This window comes from Ursus arctos, unplaced genomic scaffold (genome assembly GCF_023065955.2).
Source record: "Ursus arctos isolate Adak ecotype North America unplaced genomic scaffold, UrsArc2.0 scaffold_8, whole genome shotgun sequence".
In the NCBI taxonomy this organism is placed as follows: Eukaryota; Metazoa; Chordata; class Mammalia; order Carnivora; family Ursidae; genus Ursus; species Ursus arctos.
The window spans coordinates 60805576-60819881 of NW_026623100.1; the positions used below are offsets into that span (position 1 = coordinate 60805576).

General features: G+C 34.9%; 1 protein-coding gene across 4 annotated transcripts in view; it reads left to right on the forward strand.

Moving 5' to 3' along the window:
* Positions 1-14306, forward strand: part of MEMO1 (mediator of cell motility 1) — a 126867-nt gene that overhangs the window by 74467 nt on the left and 38094 nt on the right. For 3 of the 4 annotated variants that reach the window (XM_026478494.4, XM_057309000.1, XM_057309001.1), the window contains 2 exons: positions 2060-2172; positions 4135-4246. The exons of the other annotated variant lie outside the window; for it this stretch is intronic. In XM_026478494.4, coding sequence (XP_026334279.1) covers positions 2060-2172; positions 4135-4246 — 225 coding nt within the window. The remainder of the gene's footprint in view (positions 1-2059; positions 2173-4134; positions 4247-14306) is intronic. 4 annotated transcript variants of the gene reach the window in all.

Genomic DNA, 14306 nt, shown 5'->3' on the forward strand with positions numbered 1-14306 from the left:
TGTGTCTTGAGTTTAAATTGATATTTTAAAAGTCATTTCATATTTTAATTATATATGCTGGATTTCCTAGGAGTGTTCTGATTTTAAATATTCTGTGCCTCTGTCTTGTCATAGAAATGCATTCCTCAATCATAAAAATGCCTTCTTTTTCATACTTTGTTCTTGGTTCATATAATACTTGTCCTTAGGCAAGTCACCTAAACACTCAACCATTATGTATGTCCCTCATTAGACTTTGATTCAAAAAATTGTGATGATGATTATGTACTGTAAAGATAGAACATAATGGCATCTCTTTTGTTCATTTAGGAATCTAAATTTGATTTGATTTTTTTTTTTTTTTTAAATGGCTGTTGACTTGCTCATAGTGGTGATGATAAGAAGTGAGTATTGGCAGTGGGGGAGGGGGGGATGAAAAGAGAAAATGGTTTTGACTAGAAATGGCCTGTAGATGAAGTCTTATGTTTGCTATCCCTGACATCTTGAGGAAGTTTTGGGATTCTAAACAGAGAATTCTCTTTTCCTTATCCACATCTTCCTTACTGTCCCTCCCCACACCACAGCAAGTAACATATAGCAGACAATACGTTAATTTTCTTAGCTGTAATTGAATTTTATGAAAATAAATATATGCCTAAGCACATTCCTTGGCTTGCAAGTTTTTGATATGAAAGAACTAGCTCATGTCTCAGTCTTTGTCCGTTAATCAAGCAATGAGTAGTAATTAATTTTTTCTAGGTACATAGCTTATCGTCTATTCTCTTCTTTCTCATAGTTTTGGTTTTTCAAATCTAGTAAGTTTTTATGTGTGTGTTGGGGGGAGATTTCATTCATTTGAATCTGGGAGAGCAGAGAAAATGGATAGTTTTGGAATTTAGATTGTAGTGATGTTTGAGATAAAATGAGGGGAAGTTAATTTTACTCTTGATGTCAAGATAAAGGGATTGTAAAGATTTAAGCTATAGTTTAGCCCAGTTCTTTTCTTTAGCTACAGTGCAAATAACACATAATCAAGTTTCTTTGTCTTTGAGAATGACTTCTATCTACTTGAATGGGAACAGAGAAAGCTTATTATACAGAATTTTTCTCAACAAGAATCCTCTTTTCTCTGCTATGGTAGAAATGTGGAAATAACTTTATCAGAATGGTTCTTTGTAATGATACTTTGTAGGGAGTTTTAGACATTATACTGTCACATGTTTTTCTTAAAGTTGTGGTAGATCTTATGAGGCAAGTTTAGAATGTGTTATAACTTTGAGATTTTATTTATAGCTAAAATGTTTAAATTCAATGAATAAAGCTATTGAAAACCTTCTGTATCCTAGGCATTCTGAACGCAGAGATGACTTTAATCATAGCAGTTGATTTACTCTAGATCAATAAATCAGTAACTAGTATGCCCAGGTGTTGAAAATGGTTCTTCTTCTTCTTCTTCTTCTTCTTCTTCTTCTTCTTCTTCTTCTTCTTTTTAAATGGTTCTTTTAAAGGCCTTCCAACAAAGAGACAAAGATAAGGAACTGAAATTAATTAACTGAGGAGCAGATCAGTTGTGGGTATATTAGTTTGCTAGCACTGCCATAATAAACCACCACGAAGTAGGTGGCTGAAATCAGAAATTTATTTTCTTTCAGTCTGGAGGCTAGAAGTCCAAGATGAGGGTGCTGGTAGGGTTGGTTTCTCCTGAAGCCTTTCTTCTTGGCTTGCAGATGGCTGTCTTTTTGATGCCTCTCTGTGCATGTGTGCCCCTAATATCTCTTCCTCTTTCTTATAAGGACATCAGTCATTGGATTCAGTCCTCATCTGAATAGCCTCCTTTTTACTTAATGATCTGTTTTAATACCTTATCTCCTAATATGGTTACATTCTGAGGTACTGGGGTGGAACTTCAACATAAATTTTAGGGGTACATAATTTAGCTAATAGTAGGTAATGAAATCAGTCAAGAAAGAAAATGGTGCCATGTGTGATTTTTAAAAATTACTTGTTTTTTTTCCCTTTTATTTAACAAGATTTGTGTAGAAGTACAATTGTTCTGTGCTTTTTGTTGTATATCTCCTAGCCGGAGAATTTTCATCCTTGGGCCTTCTCATCATGTGCCCCTCTCTCGATGTGCACTTTCCAGTGTGGATATATATAGGACACCTCTGTATGACCTTCGTATTGACCAAAAGAGTAAGTATATAGAAATCTTATAGCTTTTAAACAGCTAAAGATTTTTTTAAAATAAGAGTAAGTTAATTAAAAAAATTAAAAATACGAATATTATAAGTAAAATCTCAGTTTTAAAGATAAAATTGATTTCAACTTATTTGCAAAAAGCAAAAACAAAGAAAGAAGATCTTCTATATGCTTAAAAGACAACTAGAGTTTTTTTTGCCAGCCACAAAAATCTGTCAGGTCTACTAGTCTCCAGACTGTTTATATTACATGTGTATTCAGGGAAATGTCTTATACTCACTGTACCATGAGACAAGAAATTAGTACCCACAACAACTTGAAGAAAGATTCTGGGCATGTTAGTCTGACTCTATGTATATCACTTTCCTCATTGTAAATAGGTCATGGTGATAATGCCTTTATTTCTTCTCAAATGACTTTTATGGGGGGGAGAAAAGTGAAACTCTGAAACAAAGGTGCTTCATAAATCATAAGCGTATTTTATTTTTTTAACATGTCCTCTTATTTTGATATATATTTTCCATAGGATTCCAGAAATCACATCTTTTATTTAGTTGTGTCTCATTTTATGCATTGAATGTGTAAATTAAAATCTTTGACTTTATAATAGTATTTTTGGAGGAGTGGGGAGTGTATATATATACACAACAGTACAGAGAATAGCATAACAAATATTCTTGTACTTACCATCCACAATTGACTCAGAATTTTCCCCTTATCTGAACCCTCTGCTTTCCCAAAAGCCGTCTTCATGAGCTTGCTTTGTATTCTTTCAGTGCATCACAGTATATTTTAAGTATGTTGGGTGCTTATTGTTTCAAGAAACCTTGGAACAAATTCTTCTGTAGGATGAAAGAAGCCATTTGCAAAATAGACAATCACCTCTTTTTTCCTTATTTTTTAGGCCTAATTTTTCATAATTTGGGGTTTTAATTGTTACCAAGTATTAGTAATTTGTTGTTGGGATAATTTTTACTAAGTAAACTGGAGTATGACTAGCCTTATTACTCCCTGTGATGCTTTTAGGGAACACACTTTATTTTTAAAACCTTGTTGGGGCATTCAGAACATTTTGGTTTTAGATAGCATCCTAATGAAGGAATGGGTGATTTTTAATCAGGTATAATTTTGCAGAAAAAAAGTCATGCCATCATTTGTTTGTTTCTTTGATATTGGTAAGCCCATTTAAGGATGTAGTTATAAAAATATTGATTCTGTTCTATGATAAAACAAAAATATTCTTATATCACCTTTTTTACGTATTAAATTTCATCTTTTTCTTATTATATCATACCTATTTTTAAGTATAATTCATCAGAAGGGTCTGAATTACTAGATCATTTTAGAGTTATTTATGGCATGGTGCTATGGTGAATTTATGTTCTGGTCTGTCCCAGAAGCTTAATTTTTAATTTTGAGGAAAATAGCATGCTTAATAGGAATTTTCTGTTCTTTGTATGGCAGTCATCTGAGATGGGAAATAATAATCTCATAGATTTTATCATAAAACAAAACAAAACTTAAAAACTATGTTATTAACCTCATGAGTAGGTAGAGCAGTGGCTTTGCTTTACTTTGTTTTACTTTGTTTTACAGAGCATGTTTTACTAGGAATTCAACTGTGTTCTTGTTGGCATGTGCTGATTAAAGTCAGGGAAAAGCTTAGACCCAGAGGTGATTTTAGATGTAATAAAAAGAACTGATGAACATTTTAAATGATTATTTTTATATAACTGTGTAACATATGAAAATGCTGAGTAGTCATCACATGTATTATTGCTTTGGTATGTAAAAAGCTAGTTTTTCCTTCTTTTTTAAAGATGAAAATGAAGGAGAATATTATGTGGTACTTCTGTCTCTTGCGAAAGCATGTAGTTTTTTGTTACTGAATAGAGTCTCACAGAATAAGGATATACATTAATGTATTTGTTTTACTATATTTTGAAATCTCTTTAGTTTACGGAGAACTATGGAAGACAGGAATGTTTGAACGCATGTCTCTGCAGACAGATGAAGATGAACACAGTATTGAAATGCATTTGCCTTACACAGCTAAAGCCATGGAAAGGTATATTGATTAATACAAGAAATCCCAGAGAAATCATGAGTATTAATTTCTTTGGAATTATTTTCACTGGGTAAAATAATTATTAGGATAAGGAGATTTAAAAAATTTTTTTGTTATTTGAGGTGCGGCGGCTCAGTCGGTAGAGCCTGCAACTCTCAATCCCAGAGTTGTGAGTTTGAGCCCTACATTGGGTGTAGAGGTTACTTAAAAATAAAAATCTTAAAAGAATTTTACTATTTGAAATGATATAAAAATTTGAGATTGGATATTTCTAATGTGGATTGAAGTTGGTTTTGAGTAGTTTGCCTATAAAGGCTGAATATGTGAATCAACATGGTTTTTTATTAGGTGATAATGTTTTAAAAAACATCTGTGTGTGTATGTGTATGTGAGTGGGATGTGTGTGTGTGTGTGTGTGTCTATTATTTTATTCATTTGACATTTATCTCGGAATAACAAATTCTTTTATGCTATAAGTAAATAATCATAAAATTTTAGATTTGGAAGTAACATTGGAGCTCATTTATTTCAGCCTTATGTAAAGTACATGAATATTTTTTATGATATGCTTGATAGATTATTATTTGCTACTTGCTAAAGGTCTTCCAATGGTGGGATGCCCATAAGACTATTAAGTAGAATAGGACAGGGACAATACCTATTTTATTCTCTAGTTGTATCCCACGGCCTAGCACAGTGCCCATTACCTAGTAGTCATTAGTTTATTTTGTAAAAATGAAAGAATTTTTTAAAGGCCTTTCTTCTTTTAGGGCAGTATTCAAATGAGAAAGTCTTCCTTTTGTAGGTCACATATGTCTAATTTTTTCAACCATTGCCTTTACATGGACTTAATATTCCATATAGAGTTTGACTAGTTCTAAATATGGTGAGATTATTCCTTTCCTGGATCTTGTCATTATATTCTCTTAGTAAAATACATGGTGTATTATATAGGTTTACAGTAAATATTTGTTAATTAAATGTATTAATGAAGTCCAAGATCACATTAACATTTTTCGTGTTAATATGGCTTACTTGCTATTGGCTAATATACTTGTGGCCAGCTAAAGCCCAAGGCTTTTTCATACAGTTCAGTTGGATTATTTTCTCTTTCGTACTTTGGTTTCTTTTTAACCGTCAGTTACTAGGTTTAATTTTTTCTTGTTGGTTTTAGTCTATTATGGCAGTCTTTTTGGATCATTTCCACCCCTAATTCTGTTATGAAAGAGTTATTTAACTTCTCTCAGTCAACATCTATTCATGATGATAACTATGATGCTTTGTATAAACCTGAAGAAGTTTCTAAAAAATCAGTGTGATATTAAATTATAAGCAGTATAATTTTAGGTTAATTGTGTTTTACCACATTCTAATCCTTCAGAAATTGTTAAACCAGTATAAGCTGTTCATTTCTTGGAATGCTAGTATAATCAGAACATTCCATTCTTCAATTACATAGAATAATAGAAAACTTTTGTTATTTCTTGAAATGTTTGCATATTTTGTAATGAGAAAATATATTTTAGACTTAATAAAGCCAACAGTATCCTTAAGGAAGTTTTAACAAAATAATATTTTTGTTATTTCAAAAGTAAAACATGTAATTTTGAAAATTTAGGAAAATAGAAACTTAAAATCAACCAAAATTCCTGTTCATAATTCCCCCTCTATTAAATAGCGTTAAATAGCCACTATTAAATATATCACTTCTCAAGAGATCTTCCTTCTCTCCCAGATTGCATTTGTATCTCTAATACTGACTCTTAGAAAGTACCCAGTACTTTTCTTTTGTAGTCTTTGCTGCACTCACCACCTGTATTAGTTATCCATTACTGTGTGAGAGATCGCTCCAAAACTTGTGATTTAAAATCACAACTATTATTCTGTAAATTATTGCTCACAAATTTTGGGTCAGGAGTTTGGGAGGGGACACCTTGCTCTGGTCCATGAGATGTTGACTGAGGTAACTTGAATGGGCCTAGTGGATCCAAGATGGCCTTGGTGCTAGCTTTTAGTTGAGATACCTCATTTCTCCTCTAGGTGATCTATTTGTTCATCATCCAGGGCTTTCTCTCTTCTTGGCTTCTCTCTAGAAGGATAGCCTGGATTTCTTTACATCGTGATTTAGGGTAACCAGAGAACAAAAACAAAAGTTCTTAGCCTCTTAAGGCCTTGGCCTGAAATGACACAGCATCATTTTTATCATATTCTCTTTTTCAAAGCACAAGACAATGTTAGCCAAGATTTAAGGAAAGGAGAAATAAATTCCACTTCTTGATGGGAGGAGTAGCATGTGTATATTCAGGAATTGTTGGTAGCCATCTTTGCAGATGGACTGTATCACAGTACTTTTGATGGAAAATTCAGTGTCTCTCCAACACATAGTGCTCAGTCCTCCTAAGATGCCCAGAAATCTCATTCAGTTAGGACCTCAGGTTCAAAGTCCATTACCTTATGATCTGCATTAAGTTGGGATGTGGATGAGGCTCTCTGGGTACAGCTCTTCTTGATTTGGATACCTGTGAACTAAGAAGACAAGTTTTACCCCACCCCCACCTGCCATTCACTCCATATACAATCTTGAGGCAGGAATTAAAAAAAATTTTTGAAGATTTTATTTATTTATTTGACAGAGAGTGAGAGAGCACAAGCAGGGGGTATGGCAGGGTTGGGTGGGGGAAGCAGGCTCCCCGCTGAGCAGGGAGCCTGATAAGGGGCTTGATCCCAGGACCCTGGCATTATGACCTGAGCTAAAGGCAGACGCTTAACAAACTGAGCCACCCAGGTGCCCTGAGACAGGAATTCTTAGCCACACAGTAGATATTCCCAGTGGAGAGTGAAAGAATGGGAAGCATATAGCAGCCTCTGGTCCAAAGCAATTCTGAAATCTAAGGGAACAGAGAATGTTCTTTGATTAGGGCTTGGTTCTGACTTCTGGTAATGGCTTCATAATTCCTTACTTTTCTCAGCTCTTGGCTTGGTTTTTTGGGTTCTTGGCTCTACTTGCTGACTCATTTTTGCTTCTCCATGAGAAATGGGCCTTGTTTACACCTGAGCAGTCATTTCTGTCTGCTTTATGTATGTGGCAGTTTGAAAACTTAAAGGCCTCTTTTCATTTGGAACAGTGTTTATTTTAGTCTAAACTGTAGAACTCCATTAATGTTGTGGGTTTTCTGTATATCAGATAATAAGCTCTGACAGTAGTCACATCCATGGTTCTATCAGTGACAGGACTCTCTCTACTTTGCATCCCAGTTTAGGGTCCTCTAAGGTTCTTAGAAGCCCTTTTGCCTACCTGAGAGAGAATGTAAGCCCTATCTTATTAAGTCTTTCTGTCGTCTTAATAAAGGATTTTACAGATGAGTTTTTGATTTGATGATTGTGAGCCTATAATTTATTGGGAGTGCTTTGGATTTGATCTTTGTCTTCATGTTGTTTCTTTGACAATCTTTTGCTATCTGTAGAGGCTAGTGATGAGAAACAGTTCTTTTCCAACCAAACAACTCTTGGTTAGAAATATTTCCTTTAAAATTCTGCTTGTAATTCTTTAGCTCGTGTTTTCTTCTTTTACCTTCTCATACTTGGCTATTAAGAAGCCAGTGACACTTTGAATATTTTGCCTGGAAATCTTCTTAGCTAGATCTAGAGGTTTGCGAGGTATATTTTTAATGTTCTAAGTTATTATACATGTGATCATTATGCTAATTGTTCTGCCAGTATATCATATGGGGCCCTCTTCTTCTGGCCTTATATAGCAGTTTCCTTATTGCTGTAACAGTGCTCTGTCTCCTTTTTGCCCTTCCAGCTTCTGCCTGCCTCAGTGTCTTCAAAGCCAGTGTTTTAGGTTTCTGTTCCAGTAGTACCCTTTTCAAGCACTGCTTTTTATCTCACATACTTATTGTAGCATAACCAACCACCTCAAAATGCCTATTTTTTTGCTGTGACTCTGTGAACTAGAATTTGGTCAGGGGTTAGTGGTGGTAACTTGTCTCTGTTTCATCTGCTTCCAGTTGAAGCAGGCTGACTTAGGCTGAAGGCTCTAGGGCACCCTCACTTCTTGTCTGAGGCTGCGATGCTGGTTGTCTGTTGAAGCTCCTTCGTTCTTGTCTCGGTGCTCTTCATCTCCACCTGTTGTCACTTATCCTTCAGGGCCTCTCTCTGAACAAGGTATCCCTCTCCTCAGATAGTTGTGGACTATCATGAAGTACATGGCAGTTCAGGGCAGCCAGAAAATAAAACTAGAAACTTTCAGGCATCTTAATATCTGGGTTTGGAGCTGGCACAGTGTTACTTAGGCCACATTCTCCTCATCCAGGCAAGTTGCAAGGCTAAGTTCAAGGAGAGGGAGAAAGAGACTCTCCTTTTGGTGAGAGGGGTGACATGGGCATTCAGAAGTAGGAGGAATTTTCAGGGATTATACTTGAAGACAGCTTACTGTAGTACCACTGTAGTTAAATAACCATTTTGATGATTGCCTGCATATGTCTGCCTTCCTTGGTAGTTCCCTAATCTGCTTCCTGCATGAGGACAGCTAGTCTTCACTGTACTTTCTGTGCCCAGCTCAGGACCTGGTACACAAAAAGATTCCTGTAATTAATTGTTGAATGAATTAATAATGATCTTCCCATAATTAAATATTAAATATTTTCCCCAAAATGAGGTCAAATGTTCCTATTAACTGTTTCATATTATGAACATATTTCCATGTAATTTTTATTCCCTTTTATTATATAGAACTTTCTAGAATATGGCTATGTAATACTTTAACCAGTTGACCATTTAATTTTCTAACTTTTCTTTCATTTTTTCACTATAGTCATTACAGATTTTTTAAATTAAATACCTAAGGTATTATTTATAATTCTATGTGTTATCTTAAACAGATTTAAAAAATAATATTCATTAGAACTTTTAAAAGAAATAATGAGTAGTATAACGGAGAAAACATGAAATGACCCATAATCTCCTTGCTTAGTTAACCCTATTGACATTAAAAAAATACTTGTACAGTACTGTACATGGCTTGAAAATGTAAACAGCATCAAGAAGTATAAAATGAAGAGTTAAAGCCTCCGTGCTTCTGCTCAACCTGTGTTCATATGGTAGTAAAAATTGTTGTGTATATACTAACATATATGTGCATATGTTTGTATTATCTATATAAGATTTATATATAGACATACTTATTTGTGTAAATTAAAACATGTATACAAGAGATCATGTCTTGCAAGCTTTATTTTGATCCTTTTTTCCCATATATTATCTTTACTACTGAAATGCATAATAATTTCTACATTGCTTATAATTGTATTGAAGAGAGTTAGGATATGTAGAAACCATCTATCTTGAAAAAAAAAACTAGTTAGCTCTGAAGATTAGTAGCACTGGATCCCAGCTCTTCTTTTTTCTTGCTTAGTTCCCTTGAACATCCCCCCACATATTCCTTTGGGGTATGTTTTGGGTAATTTGTTTTGGGTAATTTATATGCAGTAAAATGTACTCTTTAAGGCATAGAATTCTATGAATATTGTCAAATTTAGAGTTTTATATATTCATCACAGTCCAGATATGAAATAATTCCTTTGCCTCAACTTCACTATTTTTTGTTCAGAAAAATGTGCAGAGTACTTAGTATGCTTTAGTAGCTTTGAAAGTGTTTCATTGAGAAATATGGCACTATAAAGCCATTCATGTTCACTGTGAAAGTATCATCATTATCTTCTTAGCCATTTAATACTTTTTGTTACTGCTAATAGTTTGGGACATAGACAACTTGAAAGTACAGTACAGTGTATTTAAATGTGTTCCATCTTCTGCTTTAGGTTCTACCAGTCTTACAAATTCAGTGTGGTTAGGATTTGATAACTCTTGGAGTACTTAGACTATTATTAAAAAACAGCAACTTGATTTTGCACAGTTTACCCAGATCGTAAAGCTGCAGTCTTGTAATTATTACTTTTATCTATATTGATTATATGTTTGAGTTCTCTTGAGTGAGAACTCTACTATAAGATGGCTTTGTATGATATTAAATAATATTAACTGGACAGTTTTTGCTGTTCTGAACATCTTGCATTAGTATGGTACATTTGTTATAGTTGATGAAGAAATACTGATACATTACTACTAACTAGGTCCATAGTTTAATTAGGGTTCCCTTTTGGTGTTACATAGTTTATGGGTTTTACCAAATGCCTGAAGTCCTTGTTATCTACCATTATTAGTACCATACAGAATCATTTCACCGTCCTAAAAATCCCATGTACTCTTCTTGTTCATCCTCTCCCACTACATTCCTCCCAACCATCCCCTGGAAGCCACTTACCTCTACTATCTCCATAGTATATAGTCATATAGTTGGAATCATACAATATGATTGTATGTCATCTAATTGGAATCGTACAGTATGCAGCCTTTTCAAGTTGGCTTCTTTAACTTAATAATATACTTTCAAGATTCCTCCATGTCTTTTCTTGGCTTGATAGCTTATTTCTCTTTATTCTGAAGTATATTCTATTTTACAGATGTATCACAGTTTATTCATTCACCTATTAAAGGATTATTGATATAGTTGGCTTAGTATCTCTCATATTTGTTACTGCTTTCTATTTATTGCCCTTGTTCTTTATTTCTTTTTTGTTTTCTGTTATTCTGCCTTCTGTGGTTTTAATTGAGCATTTTATATGATTCCATTTTTTTCCTTCTCAACATATCAATTATAGTACTTTTTTTAAAAAAAACTTTTTTTAGAGGTTGCTCTAAAGTTTGCAACATGCATTTTCAACTAATCCAAGTGCACTTTAAAATAAGACTGTACTGCTTCACAGATAATGCAAGTACCTTATATCAGTATTTCCAGTTTGTCCTTTCTGTTCCTGTCATTCATAAGCTATAATTACAACATATTGTTGCTATTAGTTTTTGAAGAAATTGTTGTATCTTGGATCAATTAAGAATAAGAAACATCAAATGAAATAAACTAAAGATGTTACTTTATCGTTATTTCTTCTCTAATGTGCTTTTTTCCCCTTAAAGTAGATATGAGTTTCTGACCTATATCATTTTCCCTCTCCCTAAAAAACTTTTTACTAGTTTATAGCTCTGATTTTATTCTCTAGTACTTGCTATTTTGTGTTGAAAAAGGAATTCTTTACCACCACCTCAGGAATACACGAGAGACTCCTTTTATGATGTTTCTTTAAGTCACAAATAATGTATTTTATATATGGGGAGTAATTAAGTAGGCTAGTAAACAAAACTCCCCCAATGGCAATTCTCCTCCCTTTAGTTTTATTAGTTAATTTATGTAAAAAATTTGGTTTTAAGATGGTTTAAGACATTTCCTCTCAAGTTTTAAAAATTTTGGTTAATATGCATCTTTCACATGTTACAGAGCTACTTAACTGTACTAACCTGTGTGCAAAGAATGACGGGGAATAGCAAAATAAGCAAACATTGTGTATTTCCTTAGCATATAGCGTGGTAAGAAAGATAAGAAATGTATATAATTAGATGTAATATAATTCAAAATGTATTAAGTGCAGTTGAAGAGTTTATGAGATCCCAAAAAGGGGATGTGGGAGAAGAGAGATATACTTAGGGGAGCACACATGTGGCTTCATGGTATAGATAGCATTTGAGTAGACTTGGAAGATGGCTGTAATTTTCACAGAGTGGGGCAGGTTTCTGTGGGAAAGGGAGTTCTGTAAATACAAAGTATAGGAGTAGGAAAATGAGGGACTTAAGAATGGAAAGCTATTTACCTTAGCTTAAGGAAGTTGCGAAAAGGCATGCCTAGTAACGGAGGTGTATCTGTAGATGTAGATGTTTTTGTTTAGGCTGTGTAGTTAGAAAACGTTTTCTTATATATATGAATATTTTTAGTTGGCTATTAGTCCTACCACTTCCTGTTATCTTATACCTTATCCAGCTTTTAATGCATTTTTAATACCAACCTGGAGCTGGAGGCATTTGGGTAGGTGACTATCTATAGAAACAGAGTAAGAGGGGCTGGATTAGGAAGTTGGAACAGAAGGTTGGGACCATTTTATAGAGGTCATTGAATGTCATTGTAATATATTTATATTTTATTCTGTGATTGGTATAGAGCTAGTAAAAGTTCCTCAGCAAAGGACGGGCATGGTTAGAACTTGAAATCATAAGCATATTACTCCTTTTTTCTTTTTTTTAAGTAGGTTCCACATCCAGTGTGGGGCTTGAACTCACAACCCTGAGATCAATAGTCGCATGCTCTACCGACTAAGCCAGCCAGGTGTCCCAAATGTTACTCCTTGATGGTGTGATGGTACAGTGAAGGATGGATTAGAGGTGGAAAAGATTATTAGAAATAGTTTAGTAAAGAAATCATAGGGCTTTGAACTAAAGTAGTGGCGGATGGGTAGCAAACTGAGCAGATTGTGGGAGACATTTGAAGGTTAGAATCTATAGAACTTGGTAAATGTTTCTGTGTGGGGGAGTAACATGATTTTAAGAGCATGCAAAAGTGAAAGGCCTAATAGTATGCCATTATCAGAGATGGTAAAGCCAGAAATAGGTATAAGTTTAAGAGAATATAGTGCATGGAAGTGTTGACTTGTTCCTAATAAAATATGGGAGTTTATAATTTTGCCAGTAAGCTTAAACCAGTTTATGATAAGATTATCTTGCTTCAGAGGGTTGAGTAGTACCTGAAATATGACTGCCCTTATGTAAACCTTTTTTCTCATTATTCTTACTCAGATGGAAATTAAGAAAGATAAATAATTACCTTTGAAAGTCATTTTAATAATCTGATTAAATTCACTTAATTGATGAAACAGCAAAGACTTTATAATGACTTAAATCTTAATCTTAGTCGTCATTGACAGCTAGCTTGCCTCCCCCTTTCCCCTCTTGCTTCCTCCTTCCCCAGTTCTTTGGTTCTGCCTGATGTTTTTTTCTGGATTTTTTTTTTTTTTTAAGATTTTATTTATTTATTTGACAGAGAGAGAGAGAGCCAGCGAGAGAGGGAACACAACCGGCCGGGGGCGGGGGGGGAGAAGCAGGCTACCAGGAGAGTAGGGAACCCGATGTAGGGCTCGATCCCAGAACCCTGGGATCACGCCCTGGGCTGAAGGTAGACACTTAACAACTGAGCCACCCAGGCACCCCTTTTCTGGATCTTTTAATTCTTTCTTTTAGTGAGTCAAAGTATTCTGTACAAAGTCTATATACATGTCTCTGTGGTCTGAAGGTGAATTTGATCAGAAGGAAGAGAAATTATTTTTTATAAGGCTCCCCTAAAACTCTGCAGTTATGATTTTTTTATGGCACTTTGCCTTTAACACCTGTTCCAGGGGTTCCACCACCAACCTTACATTTGAAGATTCGTTAGAAGGACGCACAGCGTATTCATGGTTATGGTTTATTGGAAAAGATAGAATATGCAACAGGACCAGCAAGGGAAAAGGACACATCAGGCAGAATCTGGGGGAGGGACTTAAGAATGGAAAGCTATTTACCTTAGCTTAAGGAAGTTGCGAAAAGGCATGCCTAGTAACGGAGGTGTATCTGTAGATGTACTCCGCCTTAATCAGGTGGAAGCTTTCAGTGTTCTCCCTCTCATAGGATGGGCTGAATAGAACGTGCTTCCTCCATCAGTGTAAGACACGTGCAAGTTCCTGCTTTAAGTTTCAAAATCCAGGATTTTGACTGGAGGCTGATCATGTAGGGACTCTCTGCCTGCCTAAATAGCTCCAGCTACTGAAATTCTAGACTCTCAGAAGGAAAGTGAGTATTTGCCATTTTGTTTTCATTTTGTTTACAGTCCAGGCCAGCTGGTACGGAGTCCCAAGTGGGTAAAACAGCCTTAATCAGCATAAGGAAGGAACACCGAAAAAGCCAAGGGCTAGCCTTTACAAGCAGCCTCTTCTAAAAATTGCTGCAACAGACCTGCTAGGGTAGCTCTCCTGCAAGATTCCCATTCCTCTTTTCCCAATTCCAGCCTGCCATAAGTTTCTGACTCACTTAAATGCCGTTCTAATGCTTCTTATATCTAGGGTTTGTATTAGATCTTAAAATT